The sequence below is a fragment of the Neopsephotus bourkii genome, unplaced genomic scaffold (genome assembly GCF_033783945.1).
Source record: "Neopsephotus bourkii isolate Nb327-2 ecotype Australia unplaced genomic scaffold, CSIRO-AGI_Nbou_v1 NB_1637, whole genome shotgun sequence".
Taxonomy (NCBI): Eukaryota; Metazoa; Chordata; class Aves; order Psittaciformes; family Psittacidae; genus Neopsephotus; species Neopsephotus bourkii.
The window spans coordinates 5242713-5267207 of NW_026902112.1; the positions used below are offsets into that span (position 1 = coordinate 5242713).

The 24495-nt window shown below is 37.3% G+C and overlaps 2 protein-coding genes across 2 annotated transcripts in view; one reads left to right on the top strand and one right to left on the bottom strand.

Annotated features, from left to right (window-relative positions):
• TG (thyroglobulin) overlaps nt 1–24495 on the top strand; it is a 213087-nt gene that overhangs the window by 30964 nt on the left and 157628 nt on the right. The window contains exons 13-20 of the mRNA XM_061374135.1: nt 5768–5986; nt 6172–6225; nt 7499–7603; nt 10949–11113; nt 11477–11658; nt 13593–13692; nt 15832–16027; nt 16415–16611. Of these exons, the coding sequence (XP_061230119.1) occupies nt 5768–5986; nt 6172–6225; nt 7499–7603; nt 10949–11113; nt 11477–11658; nt 13593–13692; nt 15832–16027; nt 16415–16611 (1218 nt within the window). The remainder of the gene's footprint in view (nt 1–5767; nt 5987–6171; nt 6226–7498; nt 7604–10948; nt 11114–11476; nt 11659–13592; nt 13693–15831; nt 16028–16414; nt 16612–24495) is intronic.
• ZFAT (zinc finger and AT-hook domain containing) overlaps nt 1–24495 on the bottom strand; it is a 983920-nt gene that overhangs the window by 26180 nt on the left and 933245 nt on the right. The window lies entirely within an intron of this gene.

Here is a 24495-nt window from a genome sequence, read left to right on the forward strand (position 1 = left end):
TATGAGTACACTTGTACCTGTTTATTAGTTGAGCTGGGTCTTGGTCTTGGCCACAGCTGAATTTTTAATTAAAGAAATACTACGTTTCAATTATAGCCACCTTTATTTATGACTCTGAAGTGTTTGACGTGTCCACACACTGTGTCAGAGAAACCACTCCCTAACAATACTATCTGGTATTACTATTTAACCCAAGAATGGGAAGATGGAAGCACTTGCAATCTATGCTCATGAATACAGTTTATACTGCTTGTTGGAGATTTTTGGGATCTATGTAATTTTAAGAGCTCTCAGAGAACTGATTTGCCAGCTACCTTATATCTTCTGGGTTTTTGCCATCCGGACAGATCTGTTTTATTCCTAATTTTCACATATTACAGTTTTCCTCCATGTAATCTATATAACTCTGTCTTGAGCTTTTATACTGACTTCTTGTCCAAATCTTAAAGAGTTTTCAGAAGGATGCAGCCCAGCATCCACTTGAGTGATAGAAGTTTTGTGAGCTGGAAGACAAATGTAAACAGTCTGGTATCTTAAACTCAGAGATTTCATAGAATCAGCTAGGCTGGAAAAGACCTTTAATATCATCAACTGGAACTGTTACCCCTGTACTGTCTAGTCCACCACTAAACCATTCAGTTTTGAGCTAGCTGCCTCTGTCAGTAGTACCTCTAGGACTCTAACTGAAGTTCCTGTGTCTTTTGGGTTCATCTCAGTCTTTTAACTCTGGTGAAACTTGTTTGTCTCATAGTCTTCTCATAGGAAGAAAAACTAAAATGTAACTTTTAAGCCCAGGTTTGAAACCTCTGGAGTTACTTTACATTTTTGAATAGCTTTTTCTTGTGTTATCTGCTTTAGAAGGCATTTTTCTGCTTTTGTCATAGCACAAATTCTCAAGTCACGTTACTTAAGCATGCGTAATTGTGCCAAATCCTTGCATGCTTCAGGAGAATGAATAGAATCTGCTCTGTCTCTACTTTTCTAATGAAACAATGTTTAAACAATGGCAAGCTAAAGGAGAGGTGCCCAATAGGTGCTTTCCTTTTTCATTCCTGTTAATGCTTGAAATTGCTGAGAAAAGTTAACTTGCATTAAGCAGGAATATTTGCCTGCCTAAGTGTAATTTAATATATTGCATTATTTAGTCAAGGCACTGTGACTCTAGCTGTTATAATTTGAGAACTCTGTGTAAAATCCAGCCTATTCTGGAACTGCTTCTTAAAAATTTGTGCTAAGTATTCAAAGTGTCTTTATGACATTTCTGCTGTTTGGCTTTTATTGACAGTCTGAACAGATCTGCTTTTGACAACACAATGGAATTTGCTATGTACACATTAGGCTTGATGTCTTCATAATCATTAAAGTAGGTAACTGTAGCTATGTTCAGAAATTAGGGAAGTAACAAGTACATAGACTGGAACAGCCTGTGCATGCTCACTGACCCTTCTGTTAAAGAGCCATAGTGTTTTAGACCCAGACATGCGGTTTGTGGGTTTGGAATTTTAGCCTTCTAATGGAGGCTATCAGTTGAGTCAGTTGAAAAAATAATTTTATGTTGTTGAAAACGATGTATTTCAATGACTTTTTAATGCAAAAGATACTAACTTAGTGTTTCCAGAGGGGAGGGATGAGGCGCACTGAAGTGCGGAAGCATAAATGGCAGCTCATTAACACATAGATCTCAAAATCATTGCTCAAAATGAACAGCTTGTCGTCTTCTAAAGGCAACACTGATCAATTCCTTCAGTTCACGGGCTACCTGGGAGTACTGCATCTGTTGGTAGGCACTGGTACACTACCAGCTAATTACTGAACAGTGATACCGCTTTGCCTACACTGCTGTATGGGCTTACTTGGGATCAACTGATACTGTCCACACATAGCTAAGAGTCCTTGCTTTCATTTGTCTCAACTGGCCTTTCTGTCACTTAGCTTTTCATAGTGTTTCAATCACAGTCAGTGGGAAATAACACACAGAACACTGGAGTTATCCAGTTCTAACTTCACGAAGTTCAGATCTTTCTGTAGTAGTAATTTGCCTTAAATTTGTGATAATCTGTCTTGGTTTCTGTAATGTTACACCATTTGTGTTTAACTATTATGTATTGAGCAAACAGAATTGCAACAAGAAGTTTGGGTTTTAGAATTGAAGTAAAAGGAAATAGTTACGTTTACTAATATAACTATTATTAGCTGTTCTTTCTTGTTCTAACTCAGTTTGGATGACTTTACTGGTAGGGTAACATTAGGCTAGCTGTACAGGAGAAATTTGCACTTACACTAAAAGGAAGGAACATATTTTTACATAATTTCATGGATAAGTTCACTGCAGCAGGAACAAAAATGGCTGTTGAACAAAATTGTCAGAAAACGAGATCAGTTGCTATTTAGTAAACTCTTGACCGTGTTCTTGGTTACCCTGCTTTTGAGAGGTATCCAGAGTCATGTGATCTAAAGCTCTTGTTACTTTAGAGCTGCTTGTTTACCCCAAATACCCATTGACAGTCAGCTTTGCTCCCTGATTTTAATATCTGCCATTCTAACCTCTATCCTGAAGTTCCCAGCTGATTCTTTGGGTAGTTAGCTAAAGGCAAGGGAGAACTTTCCATGTTCTTACCCTTCCTAAACATACTGTTTTGTGCAGTATCTGGTATTAATCTGTGTATGCATTTCAAGTTCATTTAGATATAAAGTTCATCCTATGCACTGGGAATTCAAACCACAAAATTAATCACGATAGAACTATGAATTCTTATGGTCAGGTTATGATTTCAGTTCAATTTTGAAGCAAATTGTGATATGTCTGTTAATAGAGAAGTTGAAACATCAAAAGCCATGGAGCAGACTGTCATGCAACAGAATAAGGCACTTCACATTGGTACATTTTAATTTGCTGAACTGAAATAAGCAGTCCCATTGAAAGCCCATCTGTGCTGCTGCACTTGTAGCACGGTGTCCTGTGCTGTGCTTGAGCTTTAGGCTTGTGTTGCTTCACCATGCCAGACCAGGAGAGGTAGCACTGGGCAAGTGTCATAAACCAGGCTGGAAAGTGCTATGGTTTGCATTCAATTTCAATCTGATACCAGTCTTCCAGTGATAAAATTGATATTAGAATATAATTAGACATAATTAGTAGTTTATCAAGTCTAATCTCTAAGCATCTTTCTCTCTGCCGAGTGTTAATTGCAGAGCTCCCACGCTTCACTGTGTGGGAGATGGCTGACTTGACGCCTCCAAAAGGAATAAAATTGCAATTAAGAGTAACAGTTAAAAATATGGTAATAGTGCCATACAGCAAATCTTTTATAAACTGATACTCTTCTTGCTGTATTTGCTGCTTGCCTTTAAGACTGTGATTGTCTGCTTTGTGTAATTTTGTGGTTACTTGTAAGGCACAGTGATTGAAAATCAGACTTTGCAAGTCTTAACACTTTATTTAGGATCTGACAATTTGAGATTCTCAATCTAGAATGATTTCGGATTCATAAAAGTAAAAGCAAAGAATAACAGTGCAGTGTATGCAGGCTACAGTGACTTCTCTGCTCAGGTTACCATAGAAAGGCGGTTTGGTGAGCTTTGTCATTGAGGGGGATATTTGTGTGACTGTAGTAGATTTCTGCCCATCATAAATATTCCCTCAGTTATTTAGTTCCTAGCTGATTACTTTGTCAGATGTGCTTGTATTGAAAATTGAGATACTGAAGTTTCTTGTGTTGTGGCTGTCAGGGCATGCTTGAATATCCAAGGTCAGGATTTCTCCTGAATAATGAAGTTTAAATACTGATTCATCTAATGCTGAGACTATATTTCCCTTGAGAGAGTTTGGATGGAGTATTCTCACATCTTTTCATCAATATGGAAGTGACCTAACCAAATTATGTGCATTTGGGTGATTCTTTTGTGCTCCTTTTAGAAACAAGACAAGACGTTGATAGCATGATGATATGAAGAAATGTCACTTCTCTTTTACTGAGGTGCTAAAATATACTCGCTTCTCCACAGATGGCAGAGCAGTTCAATCCTGTAACAGAGACAAATGTTAATTAGGAAACCCAAGAAAGGCATAACACTATCCATAATTTGGTATCCCAACAAGCTAAGTCTGCTTGAAATACAGGCAAAGGCAAGAGCCTGAATAGGAAGCCAGTACTGAAAGGTTACGATCTTAGGTGGGGTGGTTGACTTGAGATAGTGGAAAGTAGCCTCAGCTGTGGTCATGCAGCTTATGTCTCATATTAGAAGCCAGCACATGGAACTGAGCAGCTGCTTCTGGCTGCTGGCTGGATTGCCTAGCAAGGTGGTGTCTTGCATCTTACAGCTGGGAACATCTGGCATTTAAAAGTGCTCTGTGGTGTGGTAGGTGAGGTACCACTTTCCATTGCTCTTGCTGCTCCTGCATTCTCTCTCTGTGGCATTTTCACTGTTTTCCTGAGATGGCTGACTAGGAGATTGAACAAGTTTCCTGTAGCTTGTGTGTTGTATCATAGCAGAATTGGGTTGGCCTGTCCAAGCCTGGAAGGCTGCTGTCAGAATCGACTGAGATGTTCTTGCCTTTTTCCCAGAATCCTTTTCTGACTGATCAATTTACTAAATTGTCTTAAGAGTGCCTATTTAAATGATTTTTGTTGTTTTATTATTGAATTTTTTTTTACAAAGAGAAAATAAGAGGAAGCTCAAAGAACCCGTTCCAGATCAGGTTCATATTTTTTTCTTTTTTAGTATCTTGACTGCTAGTAGGTATTTGTCAGGACATTTCTTTTTTGGTTCAGTGCTTTAACCCACAAGGGTTTTTTTACGTGCAGGTACTTTTGTTGGGCTCTAAGGTTGAGATACCCAAAAGGTGACTGGTGCCTCCCAGTGTTTACAGCTGGCATTCAAAACCCTGAGCCCCTTATGAGTCTGCAGAGCTGCATTTTTGTACAGTATGTCCTTGGCATGGGCCTGAAATGTGATGGTCAGTGATCTCAATGGTCTGATGAAGTTTACATTTAAATGAAACTTGAAGTGCTCAGAATGTTGATAAACACAATAATAGAGCCTTGAATGACCTCAGTAATGTTATTTATAAATAACTCTTCTAGTTTAATTATTTGACAATTTCATTGTCCTACTTGGTTATAAATATTAGCAATGAAATTATAATTTGAGTTTGGTCTTCCTATGTTCTTTCCTAATTTGCATCTCATAAAGATTTAAAAACAACTGTTTCACTGAATAAGCTTTTCTGAATAGTGCAAGATATGAATTGTCAGTGTATGTTACTGGATTCTGACAGATCACCACCGCATTTTGCATATAATTCAAATGGATTAAATACATACATGAAAGACAGTGAATGATGTAAATAAATGAAAGTTGCAGTAAGTGGAAGTATAATCTTATAGCACTAAAAATGTACCAAAGCTTAGTTTCACTGCTCATATCATGGAATGTTAGCTTAAAAGATATTAACAGTGTCAGCACATTTAACACTGTTCATGTGGGTTTATGTTACAGTGACATAAAAAGGAAACAAAAAGGCTTAAATGTAGCAGCAAAAGGACACTTTAAACAGTGCAAATAGTTTAAAAGTGCAAATTCCAAACCAAAGAAATCTGTGGCATGTATTTTTTTGTATGTAAGACTAAGGCCTAGGCATTCATGTGCAGTAATTATATGTTGTGTGTGATATTATTACCAATACTTGACATTGCAGTGATCTGACCCAGCCAGTGACCTGGCTGCAATCCTTACGGAATGCCTAGTAAATCTGTCTTCTTGTTTTCAGCACCCTCGTCCCATGTACATGCCTTGCAGCTGGAAATGCCTTTAACCAATAGTCTAAAGTTACCCAAAGGGAATAGTAAAAAAAAGAGGTCTTCCACATCAGTGAGCTCTGAAGGGACAGAGATACAGTGCTCTGTGCCCATAAAGGAGAAAAGTTTTGAGAGTCTGAAGGAGCAAATATTAAAGAACGTGATTGAGAAGGACAAGCATTCAGAAGTTGGTAAACTACAATACTTTTTGTTTCCAGTGCTTTAGACAATAAGAGTAATTCTAAAGTGGCATGAAAAATATTGTCTGTTTCTTCTTATGTACCATTCGGGCTTTTTATGATCTAATGATTTGTACAAGAAAGTGGGTCATCAGCCAGACATTGCACTTACGTACATATTCTTCTTCAATTGGCAGGTGCTGTGAGAATGGAGAGAAAAGGGAAACTGGAAGAGAAAAGTTCTTCATATGGTATGTATAGAGCAATAACATTATTAAGAAAAAGAAAAATTCTCTTAACACTCGATGTCTGTGAAGAGGAAATGTAAAGCATCAAATATTTCCTAGGCCCAGCTGCACTTCTATTGTTTAGGTCTTAAAAACAGGTTTTGTATATATGATAAGTTTTTAGAAGAGAACATCAGAGTGCCCATAACAAGGGTTTGGAAGGACCTATGGGAGACCTGGGCTATAAAAAACAAGACTTTTTAGTTACATAAATGATAACTGCCTTTATTTCCTTGTACTGATCAGTTGGGATGGGAGGTGGAAGGGGAGAAGACAGTTCAATGTTAGTAGCAAAACCATTTGGCAATTCTTGAAAGAAAATATAAATTAAGAAGGCCATAGTTTTATCCTGTGTTTGAAAAAATAGGAAAAATTATTCGAGATGGGCAAGAACTCTTAAGTGATTTTTCCTTTGTTTTTTCCACAAGGTAACAGTTCGGATTCTGTATTTCCTTAGAAGATAAAATGACTCAAATTTGTGTGCAGGAAATCCTTAAATACTGACATTAAGGATTTATTTTCTATAACAAGTCAATTTCCTCGTTATTTATCTCACTGCTGATTACTTAGAAAATGATGATGGAGTGAAAATGTTGTGGGATGTTTGTCTGGGGAAAATCAACATGGTAAATAGCATGTTTCTGAGACAAATTACTTGTCCTCATGCATATACCAACAGTGGGTAGAAGTGAACCATGGTGTAGAAAATGTATCATGAATTTTAGTCAGAATCGGTTTTCTATGAGCATGTTGCTGTGCAGTAAAAGGTGCTGACAGCATCAGCAGATTTGTGATACTGAAATTTCCTGTAGAAAGGAAACAGGCCTAATACGTGTTTTTCAGATGATGTTATCTTTTTAGTTTGGGATTTTGTTCTTTTGAAAGCTTTCTCTCTTGCCCAAGCCTTTTATTATAAGCTGTAAGTAAAATAAGTGTTATAAACTGCTTAAATAATGTCATTTACTTTGTGTGCTTTGCTATGTCTTCTTCTGCTATGATACTTCATGTTGGAAGTACTTAAAATGGTAAACTGCTATTCATTGAGAGAGACTTCTTTGACCCATTCTACTAGCAATTAATGAGACATGCCCAGGATATCAAGTAAATTAACGGAATCATTCTGGTCAGACTAAGCAGCTGGAATACTTGATTTTGGATGACATGTTTAGGTTAAACTAAATGAAGCAAGTAATGTGGAATGGTACTGCTGTGTTAAAACATTACATTTCTCTTCCAGGTAAAAAGAAAGAAAAGGAAAAGGAGAAAAAAGAGAAAAAGGAGAAAGATCATAAATCAAAGCAGAAAAAGAAGAAGAAAAAAAAGAAGAAATCTAAACAGCATGGTGAGTTCAATTTACTTCTCCTAAATAAGCAAAACCACTGGATGTATTTCTGGCATTAGGTGTTAAAATATGTTTCTAAAGACTGTGAATGTCATATTTTAGAAATTCCAAGAATAAGTTTTGACTTTAAATGTTGGAAGAACACTTGATGTCTGTCACCTCTTTTTTGTGCTTATAGCCTGACTTTGTCTGATAGATGTAGATATTTCGTAGGTGGTTATTCTTCCTTCAAAAGATGTGCTTGCTCTTCTCATGTCTTTAAATTCTTCCTCTGAAGCTCTGTATATGCATCCTGCCTATTTTGTTTGGACATTAAAATTATTCTAATATCTGTGTTGCTGAATTTTTGTGATTTATTGCATAAAATTCAGCCTCAACAATTAATCCTTAACTGCTGAGGTTAGCATCTCTGTTGTAACATCCTTGTCTGTGGTCTTGACAAATGGTGATTCCATTTGTCTTCATCTCACCTTCCTTATTTTGACTCTTTGACCATGTCACTCATCTATTTCTTTTCTCTGTTATTTCCATTGCCCTGGGGGACAAAAATAATTTGGTTTCTAGATATGAGGCTCTAGATAGCTTGTGCTTCTTTAACAAACCAAAACCCCTTTGAAACAACTCTCTGCCTTTTTTTCTCCTTGTTTGAGAGTACTCCTGTAAGTATGGTTTCAAGTTTTAGCTCCATCCCTTCTGTAATTCTCATTGGCATGATTTCCATGGAGAAATTGGACAATGTTCTGTCTTTTGTAATAAAAAGGTAACTACCCTGCTGATCAGCACAGTTTTACTGTTTCGTTGTATTTCTTCCCCTTTTCCACATCATCTGGTTCTTTTAATCTCTCATAAGATCACAATACAGGTTCCTTGGTTTACATTTTTTTAGCATCCAGTGCAGTCTTAGTTGCAACATTATGGTAATAAAAATAACAGCGTGGCCAAATGCAGACTCATTCTGTCTTCTTGTCTTGAGAAGGTGAAACTTTAAATCCTGTCAAACAAAGACTTTCCTAGAAATTTTTCCTCAAGAGCATGTGGAAACACCCTGTGAATTAAAAGGAGCTTCTGACCACAGACTTTCAAAGATGCTTTGTGGATCTTTAGGCTGGTTATGCGTTTTTCTGTCCAAAGTTTGTGCTATAACATGAAAAATGTTCCCAAATTGTGTAATGCTTGGATATGAACTGCAGTAATTTCGAGGGTGGTGAAACACTGGAACAGGTTGCCCATAGAGGTGGTGGATGCACCATCCCTGGAGACATTTAAGGCCAGGTTGGATGGGGCTCTGAGCACTTGCATTGGGCAGGCATCTAAGCATTTTCAGTAAGATACTGGTAAGTGCTAGGTATACAAAAGTCAGGGATAAAACAAAGACCCCAAGACCTGAAGCAGTCCTGTCTGCTTCATCTGTGATTATTAAAACACAGGAGAGTGAGTTAATACTCTCCAGAGTTTCCGTGTTTAGAAGGATGTTCAAAAGTAATGTGCCAACACCTTGTATACAGTAGTATCCCTGGCAACACTCTCAATGCAGTTTGATAAGAGTGAGAGCAATGTTTTACAGGTCCTCTGTTCTTTGAGTTTATGACACTGAGTGTTCATGTAAAAGTGTTTAAAAAAGAACTTGCATAAAAATAAGCAAAGTAATGATGAAGCATTTGAAAAAAGATCTTTGGACTGGAGTGGTTTTAATAGGTAACAAGTTAGGCTGCAGATTTGAAGTAAGGTCGCAACTATGAAAGTATATTTTGTAGTAGGGAAACTTGAACACAGGGTTTCCCTGAGCGTTCTGTTTCACGTATTTCCAAAGAAAGGAGTAAATGGAGAAGTTATCTGTCAGCTTTGGTGTTGAATCCTGGAATTCAGGTGAATTGTTAGAAAAGGTTGATGTAGTGCACAATTTGGAAAGTTCGGGAGGAATTGATTGGACTTATGGCTTCACCTGAGCATATGACACTTGGCCATTCCCCAAAGTGCTTAAGATCAGGGAGTCTAAGGCTTTGTGTTGTCTGAGTTGCAGTTGGTTCTCTGGTTCCTTACAGCTCTGATATGCAGTGAATTCTGCAAATGCTATTCATCCAAACTGATTCAGTTAGAGTTTCTCTTGTAAATTAACATCAGAGCTGCATTCTTGTGCCCAGTATTTGCTTTGGTTTTATGTTGTTGAGGACTTTTTGCCAGCTTTTCTTGAAACGGAAGCTTGGCAGAAGTACCCTGATTAAGTTCCAACTTCTAGGGGCCATATCCAGTGCTTGTAAATATTAGAAGAAAACTGTATACCTCCCAGTGCCCAACAAATAGCAGTCATAAATCCAGATGCAGAAATCCGTGTGAGTAAAACATGAGCATTTTATTCTTTGTTACAGTGAGGTTGACCGGAGTACAAGATGAAGTAGTCAACTGCCCATTGACTTTTAACTCCGTTACAGTGGATATACTTTAGGAAATGTGGTAGATAATTTGGTTTTGACAGAAGGAGAAAGTAAATATGAAGAGTGGATTTATGGAAGGCATTTAGGAGAGAAGCGTATTGTGGGACCCATTGCAAGAAAATTCTAAATACACGTGGTAGCATCCGCGTTTGGGATGAAAGTGTAGAAATGTGATTAGTCACTGATACTCAAAGTAGGAAGTTCCAAGAGGAGTAAACAGCTACTCTTAATTATCGTTTGACCAGCAGAAAGCAGACATAGACCTGCTCAAGTGGGTCCAGAGGAGAGGAGCAAAGATGACTGGGGCTGGAGCAGCTTCCTTGTGAGGACAGGCTGAGAAACTGTTTAGCCTGGAAAAGAGAAGGCCACGGGAAGACCTTGTAGCAGCCTTCCAATACCTAAAGGAGGCCTATGGCAAGGATGGGGGATAGATTGTGTATCAAGGGAATGTAGCGGTAACAGCTTTAAATGGAAGGAGGGTAGATTTAGGTTAGATATTAGGAAGAAGCTCTGCTCTTTACTGTGAGGGTGGTGAGGCATTTGGACATGCTGCCAAGAGAAGTTATGGATACCCCATCCCTGGAAGTGTTCAAGGCCAGGTTGGACAGGGCTCTGTGCATTCAGAGATGGGGGCTAGGGGAAGTTAAATGGGTAATGCTTGGCTTAGCTATTAAACTTCATTGTTTCATGCTAGATTCTTTCTAAATACGTTATGAAGAGCTTTTGTGTTTCATATTTACAGTTTCATCATCCTAATACCTCATGTTGATATCTGTTACTTCTGAATTTAATGGAAATTATATATGTTTATGTGAAATTAATAATATATATTATATAATTAATAATATATACTTAATATTTTTCCATTTGTCATAAACTTTACTTTTGTAACAGCAACTTATTTCCTTTTCAGATTATTCAGATTACGAAGATAGCTCTGTTGAGTACTTGGACAGGTGCTCCTCTCCATTAACACGGTCCTCGGGGAGCTCTCTGACTCTGCGCAGTATGTTCTCAGAGAAGAATACATCATACCAGTATCCAAGAGCTATCTTATCTGTTGACCTTAGTGGAGAAAGTAGGTTGGCTGAACAGCAGCTTTCAATCTGTAGGTTTAATAATTTAAGAGAGAGATTTTTGTAAAGGCAGTAATTTGGTCTACCTTTGGGATTGGAGCTATAAATATGGTAACTGATTTATACTTCATCTACTTAAATTAAAATTTTCCCACTCAAGCTGTTCTTCATTGTACTTGCTTCAGTTAAGAGTTGTTACTCTGCTTCTGAGGAGATCATGTTAAAGGTATTTTGCAGAGTTCATCAAGGAATGCAGTATGCTAGTGTTTTGCTATATGAAGGTTAAGATTTTCGACTGACCCCCCTATATGTCTGTAAACTATTGTGTCTCTGCACACCCAGTTTCACATGTTTATTTTTACTAGACCTTTCAGATATGGAGTTTTTGGATGATTCCTCTACAGAGAGTTTGTTACTTAGCGGTGATGAATACAATCAGGATTTTGATTCAACTAACTTTGAAGAGTCTCAGGATGAAGATGATGCTCTAAATGAAATTGTTAGATGCATTTGTGAACTGGATGAAGAAAATGGCTTTATGATTCAGGTAAAGAAATTTGGGGGTATGTTTTCTGTATGAATGTCTTGATTGTGAAGGTGGCTTTTTGATGTGTTGGAAACTCAAGTTATATAGAGAGCTGTAAATAGAAGTGAACAATAACAATATTTGTGCAATCTGCATTTGGCATTGCTCTGTTTGGTGTAAGCAAAACTATTACTGTAGGATGTATTTTCTCTAAGACTTTGATACGTAGAACAGGTTTGTAAGAAAAGGTAACCTTTTTCCTTATAGCCAGTTAGTAAATTTGGAATAAAATCTCCTTTCCTGCACCCAAATCATGGCTTCTGTCCTCAAACCATCCTGATTATACCAGCCCTTCTGGTTTGGCCCTTGTGCTTTGCAGTACCGGTTGTAGAAGTGACTCTGCTCACTGTGAATATATCTCAGCTGTATGCAGGACCTCTGCTATACAGACATTAATATTGTCAGTAACTTTGATGTGTGCATGATGTACACGCTTCATCTTCAGAATAGCACTTCTCAAACTAGAATAACTAGCTGATTTTAGAAACGACTAAGAATTTAATTTTACTTGGTATAGAAAAAATAGAAAGAAGAGTGTACGGTGTCTGCACAGCATTCAGGTGCTGATGGATTGTAGATCCTGCTGCTTTTTAGTTTGTACTCCAATGAGGGGAGCATTTACCATCTAGTAATGAATAATTTAAAGTCTCTGTCTCAAGGAATTCATAATACAGTGATTAGATCAGATGCAACCAACAGTGAGGAGACCTTGGTTGTCAGTAACTTTAAAAAAGCCTTGAACTTCCTGTGGGTTTTTTTTTTCCCCCCCACTAAAAAAACAGGTTTGTATTAAACTGTTAATGTGGTACAGTTTCTGTTGAAAATATGGAGCCTTTTTAGTTGAGATTTGAAGGAGGCAAGGATGGCTGTCCTGTCCTTACTTAATGGACTTAAAGTCTTTTGGAAATGACAGGAGTTGAAAATGAAGGACACAAAGACTGGCCTTGGGAACACACTGAAATTCATTGCTGTGTTGGAGGAGCTAAGCAGGAGCTCAGCTATGGTCATAATGTGGAAAAATGGAGTGGTGTAGAAACCTGTGGAGGGGGGGAGGAAATTGTAGCCATTGCAGTATGACAAGAGGAAAGGTGACTTTGGTATTTCGAATACTCGGAAGCATGGCAAAGCAAAGAGGAGAGACTTTCAGAAGGGACCAGCAGATTTTTAAGACACAGGCAAACACTGAGTTGAGAAACTGAAATGTATTTTTCAGTGGGAGTTTCCTGCCCATTTCTATAGTCCAAGTGACAGCCTGATTTTTTTCTTCTTTATACCTTGTCTCACTGAGAGCAACCAATTTGCTATTTCTAGGCCCTCATGTCTTACCACTTCTATTTTGCTCTCCTGTTCTCTTGTTTCTCCTCTTTCATTTTCTCTCCATTTTCTTTTTCTTTTAGATTTTCCATTGGTGCGATATTAAAAGCACATCTTTCTAGCGCACTGGAGAGATGCTTTGTAAATATATATATTTAAACTGAAGAGTTTTCTACTTTTCACTGTTATGCTGTAATGTATTACATTATCTTTCTACTTTACTGTAATATTATACTCCTGTTTTATGTTTCACTACTAAATATTTAGGTGCTAAAATACTGGATTTCGTAATAAAATATTATTAAATATTATATCTTTGACTTTTTCTATGGTTTGTTTCCCCCCCTCCCCCAGTCTGGAAGTTGTGGTTGAGGTAACTTTCAGAACTAGAGCTCTTTTTTAGCTTGATGTCTTTGCCTACCCAAACAAATTGCCCAACTAAAATAATCTTACTCAAACCAGCTATTAAAGTTAAACTGCTGTTCTCTGCATTTTGACCACAAGAAATAGCTTCTGATTGTTGAATCTCCTTATCTCAATTTTAGTTTTTCCTTTTGTTTTTGTTTTGTTCCTGGTGGCAGTGTGAAGAATGCTTGTGTTGGCAGCACAGTGTATGCATGGGACTGTTGGAGGACAGCATTCCGGAGCAGTACATCTGTTATATCTGCAGAGATCCACCAGGTACGAGCAAACCACCTTTATCTGCAGCTGTCTGCTTGGGATTTTTAAGCAGAGATGTTATACATTGCTTAAACTGTTAAAGCTTTGTCTGTTTTGTGTTATCTGTCATTTTTTCTTGGGGCAAGTGATTCTAGGTTTGTTTCTGAGCAGAAACTTACTTTCTTGTTAGTAGCATCTTGTGCAGTTATGCTACATCTTATTCATTATCTCAATTACCATCACTTTACTTCTTGAAACTTAATTACTCCTTAACATTAGTGCTTTTTTATGTTGGTATAGTCTGAAAAGCCTTTTTTAAACAAATCATTCTTGTTCTGCACTCTGTTTGCCTATACTTGGAATCACATCTGCTCATTTACATACCTGTTTAGAGAGGACCAGTTCCCATGGTACACTCAGCTGTGCTGAGGATGCCATTTAATTTTAATTGCAATTTTATATGTTTGCGTTTGTCCAGTATTATGTAAATAAAAGTGTGGAACTGAAATGTGAACATGAAACATAGAAATAATGTATGAAATATGAAAAAATTAGCACTTTTAATGGTAAAGGCTAGTGCACAAACAGCACATCTTGAAGGTTGTTAGGATAAGTTTGATAAGAATTAGGGAAGGTCTGTTTCCTCATAAACTGAATACATTTGATTAGGAAGAATCTAGTTTGGAATTATTTTGTCCATAAGCCCATTTTTCCTAGCAGTTACTTGGAGAAAAAAAGTACGATTTGTCAGGCAGAACACTGCTTTCTTCCAACTGGTACGAATGCACATACGTGTCTTCTGGTGAGACTGCATTCCAAAATATACTTTTGTTCTGAATTTAGGAAATGAAATCTGAAAACTGTTTGCAGAGTGCAAAATAGCACAGTTCTGATTTGTCATTTCTGAGATGAAAATTCCGGAAAATAGACCTGGAAAGATGTGACTTTTCCATTTTCCCCAGTCTGAATCTAAAAGGGTGGCATAGAGTGTTGTTTGATAGTTGAGTGTGGTGTACTCTTTGAGCAGTCAAGCTTTTTTCTTATTAAAACCAGCTAATATGTCTTGTGTTCTTTCCCTGCGCTGTACTGGGTGTTTCATTTTCCCCTGCTACGCAGAGGCTGCGTCCCTAATTTTTATCTTCTCTCCCTTCCTAACCATTACTTCTTTTCTTTCTGTGTCAGGAGAAAAAGGTCATTCACAATGTCAGTATTTTAAAGTGTATTGGGATAATGGGCAGAAAGGAGATAGGGTATTCTCCTGAAAGGTATGAAGGGCGTCCATCAACCCATTCTTTGTTCTGTATATGACGATAGTCTGATACGAAATCGAGTGTAACATATTGCAGTCACTCTGTTTGTCTGGGTTCCTCATTGTAAACAAGAGCATTGGAATAATTAGCATTATGCATCCTGAGTTTTGGTTTTTTGGTTTTGCTGCTTTTGTTTTTTTAAATGGCTATTAAGTTACTATAGAAGCAGTAGCTAAATATTCATTGATGCCTGTTGTGTTAAGACTATGGATGTTGCCATAGCATGGGGGACCAAGAGGTGCACTTACATCAATACCCTGTCTAGTAGAGTCTGGTACAAAGGCACCTCAAAGTAGAATGCAGGAGCAATGCTGGCAGATAACTTTGAAATGTCTGCTTTTCATGTAGCGTTCTCCTGGCTTCTGATAGATAGGTAATGATTTCAGTATTGAAACAAACTTTCTGTTTTGGATATGTCCATATAAAATCCACTCTGTTAACATTTTCTTGGTAACTTAGTTTCTTTTCTTTAAAGTAAGTTGCAGTAATTAGATAAATAAAATGCCAATTTAAACCTTTTTTTTTTTTTGTCAGTTAGATTGATCATAGCACAGTCCTTGGTATCCTGTACTTAGATTGGAGAGGTGATGAGATTTTAGTTTCAAATGCCATTTAGAGAGGATTTGGGATTTCAGGTTTATTATTTGGTTTTGTAAGTTTTAAAGAGCTTCCTCTTAATCCATGAAAACTGAATCTGAATTTTAATGTATTAACAAGATCTTGAATCATTCTTTCATGTATTAGGAGATGTTTAGGAGAGTACAGCATGTAATTATTACACTCTAGTTATTTAAGACTAGTTCTGCTGTGGCTTTAGATGGCCCTCAAGTTTGTTCCTTGCTTACCCCAGGTCAGAGGTGGAGTGCCAAATATCTTTATGATAAAGAGTGGTTAAACAATGGACATATGTGTGGATTATCATTTCTGAAAGAGAACTACTCTCATCTTAATGCCAAAAAGATTGTGTCAACACATCACCTACTGGCAGATGTATATGGTGTAACTGAAATACTGCATGGACTGCAGCTGAAGATTGGGATATTAAAGTAAGTATCAGTGCAGGGTTTATTGTCTATCTTTATGTATTTAGGTAGCAGAGACTACCATTATTCCATATGTAATAAGCTTTCACATTAAAGTTCTTTCTTGTATAATAAACACTTCAAATGCAAGATGTAGAGTACCCTCAGCTTGAGTGGGAGTTGTGTTCAGCACGGTGTATTAGGATTATTAGTGATGCTTTTAATTCCTATTTTTTAATAGTCAGTTTGGTGTTAAAGGGACATTCTGGATTTATTTTAAACTGATAAGTGACCTAGGAATACTTATGTTTTTGATAATGGTGCTTCCCGATAGCTGTGATCTTCTAGCAGAAGTGGACACTTAATAGTTCATTCTCTATAATTTGCTTTTTTTCCTCCCGTTTGTTCCAGAAATAAGCATCACCCAGACCTTCATCTCTGGGCTTATTCAGGGACACGAAAAGAACAAGAGCAAATAACTGTTGGGGCAGAGAAAAAAACAGTGACTTTGCCAGATGCTGTTAATCCGACTGAAAGGACATGTCGCAGTCAAAACCATAGAGAGCCACCCAGTATACCCCAGAAGATGGGAGAAACGTACATCACAAGTGAGCACAGTTACCAAAAACCGCAGAGTTTTGGTCAAGACTGCAAAGCAGTCGCTGACCCTATGAGCTCAGATGATGAAGATACAAGTAGTTTTGATGAAGATCAGGAATTTCACACAGAGAATAGACACTGTTTACAATATTCTTTTAAAGATGGTGGCATGAATGAGCAGGTAAGTATCATTCTTCCTCTGGGAAGTATCTTAGGTGGACAAATATGCTCAAGGTGGTAAAACTCAAGCACATACAAGTATTTAGAAACTTTCATTGCCAGAAGTCAACATATTCTGTCACGTAAGTCAGCAGAAATCATCAGAAGCAGAAAGCTGGATCACTGGAATAGTTTCAGGTGAAGTATACGCATTTCAGCTGGTGAATGAAATGTGAAATGTGGTTAAAGTATTGCCTAAGCTAAAACTGTTTATACTCAGTTCACTGGTTGTGGGGAGGTGGTGTGGAACTCCTATGCTTAAAATACAGGATCTTGGAACAGCACTTGTGTGGTTTTTGCAAGGTGAGGAAAATGGGACAGGTTTCTTTTTTTCTTCTCAGTTCTGCTTTCTATATTTTAGGCTTCTGTTGTTTGTTAAACTACTACTTTTATTATTATTGTACTGTATTCTTTTAATAGCAACACTGTCTACAGTTATGTCCACAAGGAGTGACCAACAAATTTCACCTTGTGCACCTTCTTTTGAGTCTTTTATATTGTGTATTTCTTCTAATTAAACATTTCACAGGTTTTTAGTCAGGATTGTATTTGGCTATTTAAACATCTCGTGTTGCATTAATCGTTTAAATCCACTGCCTAATGGAAAAGGTCTGAAACTTGTTAGTCTGGTTCTAGTGAAGAGTTCTCTTTGAGCAAAAACTCCAAGTGAAGCAATCCTTTCTGTTTTCTGCAATGCCAGCTGTGTGAGAATAAATCACCCAACTTATTCTCCTTTTGAAGTACACTTTCTGTGTGGAAGAAATGAGTAAGATGTGTCTCTTTTAGCTTAAATGTGGCATGTAAGTTATGTAGTCTGAATGGGAAATTTTGGCTTATTCTAGATGGGAATAATTTTGTATGCTAAATTGCATGATTGTATAGTACGGGGACTTGCAGCAGTGTGAAATAGGTTTTCCTTCAAACAGTAGCTTAAATTGTCATTATAAATAGTATCAATTCATCTAGAATTAAAAGTAAATATATGTGAGCAGTGAAGCAAAACTAGTGTTTTCTTCAGAGACTAAAGCAGATATTTAAAGACCTTTGTGCTCTCTGTTTTAAACCAAGAGGAGATCTGGTTTATGGTAATATCAGAGTATTCTTTCCTTACTTCTCCTTGTTGTCAGTAGTCAGCCTTGATACCTTAAATGAGGCTTTCTGTCTAGAGTTAGTATGTATTTAAAAGCACTCCTTGTTTTTTCCATAAGCCTGTTCGTACTTGCCTTAAAACCAAGAGGACACTGAGATTGAAGTGCCGTTTTTTTTACATGAAATAAGTTCTCTGTTAGGTGTGTTCTTCACCTCTCCATGTCAAAGTTTTGGTTGTTGCTTTGGTTTCTCCTTCTAGCATCCTGCAGAGCCTTAAATGTTCTGGTTTTTTTATACTGTTTTGTCTTAACTTAATCTATAGTTCTGTTACATATCCTTTTGTATAAACAGTGTTCAGATTGACTATTATCAAGCTCCTTTTTGGACTACCCATCCTTTAAAATTACACTTTGTTTCCTTGTTCTTGCTTCGGAAAGAATGAGCCTTCCCCATCTGAACCTCACATTTCTTTCTTTCTTCACAAGCTGGGCCTGTACTCTGCTTGTCTTACTACCCACTGCCACCACTCCCTGATTGCCTACACTGGTCTTAGAGGAGTACGTGTTTGACCTTGTGATTTTGTTGCTTTTCTCAAGGAGCATTTACTGGCTGTTTGAATAAATACAGAGGTTATTAAAAGGGTGTGTGTGCGTGGGGGGAATCTTTTATGATGTTATTTAGATGTTATTTAGCTTTAAGATTTTCTCTGACAGTGCAGTGGGCATCTAAAAGATTCACGTAACCAGATGATATGGTTTAGTGTGAGGTGTCCCTGCCCATGGCAGAGGGGTTGGAACTAGATGATCTTAAGGTCCTTTCCAGCCCTAACTACTCTATGATTCTATGATCTTGGTTTTAGAATGGTGCACTTGGGTCCTCATACAGCACTGGAAAAATGACATTTGTCTCTTATGCTTTTGGAAAGGGTCTGAAAATTGTAAGAAGAAGGGCATCGCTTATTTACGTTTGAATTACCCTCTGTAAGATTATTAACAGTTTGAATAGTGAAAACATTCTGGAGACAAACCTGATGTCTTGAGAGAAGAAAGATTTTTATTGGAAAGGTTGTAGAATTTAGAGTCTTCATATGACTTCTCAAATCTCTCTGTGATAAATAACTCCTTTAGTGCATATTTTGAGTATTGACAGTACTTGTCCTCCAGATTTTCTCATAAAGTTGCCAGCAGGTTGGCCCGAGTTTGATCTGGTGTTTTAGTAGATTTTAAAAATCTTTTTGTTTTGATGGGTTTTGGTTTTTGGTGTTTTTCTGAATAAGTAATTTAAAATCTATCGGTCCCTATTTTCTTCTTCCCCTCTCTTCTCACTCCTCCTCTTATTGACAGAAGACGTATTTTAAGAATAAAATGGTGTTAAGTGTGTTGTTATGAAATGCAGAAGAAGGAATTAGCTGAGCACTTAATCAGAGTGCTGTATTAATACAGTAAAATAAGCTTCTTATTCTGGCACTTGCCATGAACCAGTATTGTGAGCACACATATCCAGTTTCTAGTTCCTAAAATAGAATTGTAAATAGTGAAAAAACATTAGCTCTGAAATCACAGTGGTTAGAAAATGGAAACTCTGAATCCTGCTAATTAACGGAGATACTGAACATTTAAACTCATTAAATCTGGTATATTTCTTTTGGTCATTTTCATTAGCTGAAATGCCAAATACAGAAAGATGAGGAACTTGCTATAAGGGTACGAATTAATTCAGAGCAGTTAATCTTCCTCAGAGACTCCTTTTGCATAGCTCTGCATATTACTGCCCTTGTAACTAACCCCAGACATTTTCAGTTCTGATCCAGACTTGTGCACGCAGTTCACATGGAACCATAGCAATGGTAGGAAGAGAAGTCTTTTGTCTTAACCAGCAAATGGAATGGCCACCAAAATAGACTTTTGATGTCTTGGATATTAATGCATTTTAGGCATATTTCTCTTAATTCTCTAGAAACAAACAGGGTTTTGCACAGTTTTGGTAGACCAGTTCAATTTAGATTTCATTATTTAACTCACGCTGTATATAAAAAGAACGCAGAAATGCAATCTGTCTTGCTGCATTAAAGTGCTTAAGCTGGTAAACTTCACCTCTTGCCTCACTCCTTCAGTACTATATATACTCCTTTGCATGGAATTTGCATTTTGTTTGGTTTAGTCTATTGCTGTATCATGGTACGTGGCTTTTTGACTATGCTTTTTGTCAAGTAGACAGAAATACAGTTCTAAACCAGCATAGTTTGTTGTGTGACAAGTGTTGAAATCAACATCTGAAAACAAAGCAAACATAAAACAAACCCTCTTAAATGGCAATTTTTTTCTTTCTGTTGCTCCTATGAAGAAGAATTCTGCTGAAGGAAACACTGTGTTTGTTTGTAATGAAAGAAAAGGCTCAGAAGAACAAGTGGACACACATCTTCAATGGCAGCTAAATCTCCTTACCCATATAGAGAATGTACAGAATGAAGTCACCAGCAGAATGGACCTGATTGAAAAAGAAGTTGATGGTAACTGCATTGCTAGATACTTGTTAATACATCTGTAACAGCATCTTTGATAGCCACTGTGTTGTGTGATCTGAGGCACTGAGGATGGATTTTTAAGTATTGCATTCAAATATGGGTACCAAAATGATAATCACAGCCTGCAGCCCCACACACTTCCACAAGTTATGAATGCCCAATATAGTAGCTTAAGCACTCAGGACCCCTGAAAGTTTAGCTTAAGTTTGTGCTATTAGGTAGAATTCAGAAAGCTGAGATAACTAGTCTAATCTTTATCCAGATATAAAGTTGATGGATTTTCCTGTGCCTGGAGTGGTTTTGGCCTGATTGTTCTAGCAATTGACAATATTTAGGGATAAATATGTGTTCATTCTGCCTTCATCTTTGCTTTGCTATATATCAGTAAGACAAATCAGGCTTCATGAAAAACCTGTGGAGTTGTAGCAGAGGAGAGCATATTGCAGCACATAAGTTTACTCACTAGTCACAGAAATTAAGAACGAGGCAAGCTTTTAGTCTACTCATAGGAGTCCTTAATTATCTTTTGACAAATAAAATTGTCTTATTTCTATCTGTAGTTTTACTTTCAGTATTCCTGCTAGTACTAGGCAGTATTGCTAGGCTGAGAGGGTTGACCTTTGCCCTTCTCTGTCTTCACAAGCATAGAAATTCCTTGAAATCATTTGTTGAAGACTGGAAAACCATTCTGTAATCTGGACCTTGTAAACAGGAGCCTGTTAAAGTGACAGAAGCCTTGCATTTAAGGATTGTGTTTTCTGTTGCAGAACTGTCATAGTTAGATCATCATGAACTGAGGTTTCTTTTACATGTGTGAATAATAAATTGTTAGCTACAATATAATTAGCTCCTAGTACCTTTTTATAGTAACAATCAAATTAGAAGATACGTTTGGATTGTTCAAGTGAAGTGTGGAATTAGTTGGTGTTATATGGAATTGTTTGTGTGGGAAGGGACCTTAAAGCTCATCCAGTTCTAACCCCCTGCCATGGGCAGAGACACCTTCCACTAGATAGGTTTCTCCAAGCCCTGTCCAGCCTGGCCTTGAACACTGCCAGGGATAGAGCAGCCACAGCTTCTGTGGGCACCCTGTGCCAGCGCCTTAGCACCCTCACAGTGAAGAACTTCTTCCTTATATCTAATTTCTTCTTCTAAGCAAAAATCACAGCCTCAGTACATTTTCCCTTCTCATAAGAGACAGAGTAAGAAAGAGAAGTTTAATTTTTTATGAAAGCTGTTTTTTGAAGACTTATTCTAATCAACTCCTTCCTTTTCCTTCTGTAGTTTTAGAAAGCTGGCTTGATTTCACTGGAGAACTGGAACCACCAGATCCTCTGGCAAGATTGCCTCAGCTCAAGCGGCGGATCAAACAGCTCTTAATTGACATGGGGAAAGTACAGCAAATAGCGACACTTTGCTCTGTATGACAAAAGGAAGAATAAAGAAATAAAAATAGGATCTTTACGGTGAATTTTCTTACTAGCCACAAGACTGACAGGAAGTCAGCAAAAAGCTGAGCATTTTTCTGGTTCTTTGCTGATTAGTAGCCTGAAGCTTGAGAGAGGGGAATTTAGAGTAAGGAATCTCTTGTATTGAAAATCTGAATATGCAATGTCCAAACTTGAAAATGTAACATGTTTCCTACTGAAAAATGCTGATATGATTTGAACATGATAAACAATCCCTCCCCCCCAAGGAAGTTCAACAAACAAAAATTCAAGTGAAGGTTTGGAAACCTTTGGCAAAAACAATCTAACTTAGCAGAATCCAGCTGACTAGATATTCTTGGGAACTGCTTTTTTAATGAATTCCTCTTGTCTTGCTAGTGAAAGATAGACACAGAGAGGTCTGCATCCTCTCTACAAGGGAAGTTTTTAGATTATTTCCTTCTCATGAATGTTCAGGAAAGCAAACATGTTAACTTTGATTTCTTTTTTTAATTGTTTTTTTGAAAGAAACTACTTATCATGGTCTCCTTTTTAAACTATTTTTTAAAATAGGAATCCTTATTACAGCACCCTTAGGCTCCTTTCAAACATAAGTGGCAAATAGTGGTCAGATGTGCCAAATAATACTTAAAACCACTGGGATGAGAATTTGGTTATGACTTACGTGAAGGTTTTTCCAAAGTCCTACTCGGTGCCAGAAATCCATCCAAAATTGTATCTAGTTTATATTTTTTTTATGTTCTGTTGCAGTGTTCAGGGTTCAAGGTATATTTTTTGTCCTGGGAAAGCTCTGTTCTGTTGTTGGTCCCCTGAAACGTTACCATCCTCAGCTGGGATGAGGAATTACAAGAGCAGCGAATCTGGCTGTGGCTGGGAATATGCTAAACCACTAGAATAAATCCCATGAGATACGTGATCCAAGATGTTTTAATGAAACCTTTCAGCTTCAGTGAATGAAATGTCATGAAACCAAAGGCAACCTACTTGCTCTGTTAGCTCCTGCTGGATTTTGAGCCCAGGACTTTCCCTGTGCTTCTAAGTTGCCGCTGTACCCAGTGCTACACACACATTTGTATGTGTATGTATATGTGTATAGCTACACATGTACATATATATATACTCTCTACATTTATATCTACACATGTCTAGTTTTGTTACAACAGACTCTAAGAACTGGTGGTTAACATGAAATGTTACCTTTTAACAAGCAGTTTCTAAAAATGAAAATAATGTATGTACAGGTTTTGAAATTTGTAAAATATGACTGTTAAAAGGAGGCTATTTAACTGGTGACATTAAGATACTTGAACATTTTATGCCTCACATCTGTTTATCAGTTCTAGTTATCTGTATAAATGCATTTTAGAACCGATAGACAGTAAACTTGAATTTGCCTTTTGATAAAGAGTACAAGCCACTGTACATTCAAAAAACTATTTAAATTTGCAAACACACTGTTCTATATGTAAGGTACTGTATGTAAAACTGTTTATTAAAACTATTCTGCATACTCTCCATTTTCCACTGTTCTTCCTGATCTGCATACAAATGTAATGATTGTTCTAATGTACAGACCATCAAAAATCATCTTGGAATGCCTTTTGAGGATGCATAAAATTGAAATATGTGCCAAAGATGGATTATCTGGGAAAGACTTTGCAGCCAGTGCATTGAACTTTTATGACAGAACCATTATTGAGGAAGCAAGCAGCACGGCTGGTTCATGGCTAAGCTAAACCTACCCCAACGTTTCCTGTTTGTCTGTCGTATCTGCAGTGAGTTATCACTATTGATGTCCAAAGCGAAATGTAAACCCCTGTTACAGGGTGGTTGCTATTTAAAAAGTCTTGCCACATCAAGCTTGTAGGAGACATTGCAGAGCTGCATGGTAACATGGAAGTTAATTATGGAATGATTGGCAACTTCGTAATGCAGAAAGAACACAAGAGCTGAGGAGCTGTTGACATTTTTATAGAAACTGTTAATAAATGAAATACTCTGTTATGTAGTTGGATGCTTAAATAACTGCTTCAAACAATATGAATAGTTGAGTGACCTACTTGCTTTGGGATATGTGAGACTTTCTTCTATATTATTCACTTGCTGCATAACCTTGAATGTGGTACTGTGTAAGAGAAGTATAAATCCAGATGAATTACTTTGAAACAAAGTGGAGTGTATTTACAGAATCTATAGAGCATACACTGTAGCAACATTATGCAATGTGTGTGATGTAATATAATTGTAAATGTTACTGAAGGTGGAGGTGGACCCGGAGATTCCAAGTGGGAGGATGGAGGTTGCATTCTTAGTGCAGAGATGAAGGAATGGTATCCTGAAAAGGAAATAATAAGGTTAAAGTTAAAAGTTTGCTGCAAGCTTTGTCTGCTGTTTGTATTTGTAATGGTCTCTGAATTTACATGAGTATGTAATTGTATCCCTCAGGATCCTGCCTTATTGGGATGGACTGTGCTTACAAGAACAAGCAATCGGCCCAGTACTTCTTTTATCTTAATTTTTTATGTAGTCACGTATTAGAAAGATCCCTGCAAGCATTCATATCTTCTGAGGCACAATCTCAGTGTCCTTTTGGACCGTGCTGTGATACATCA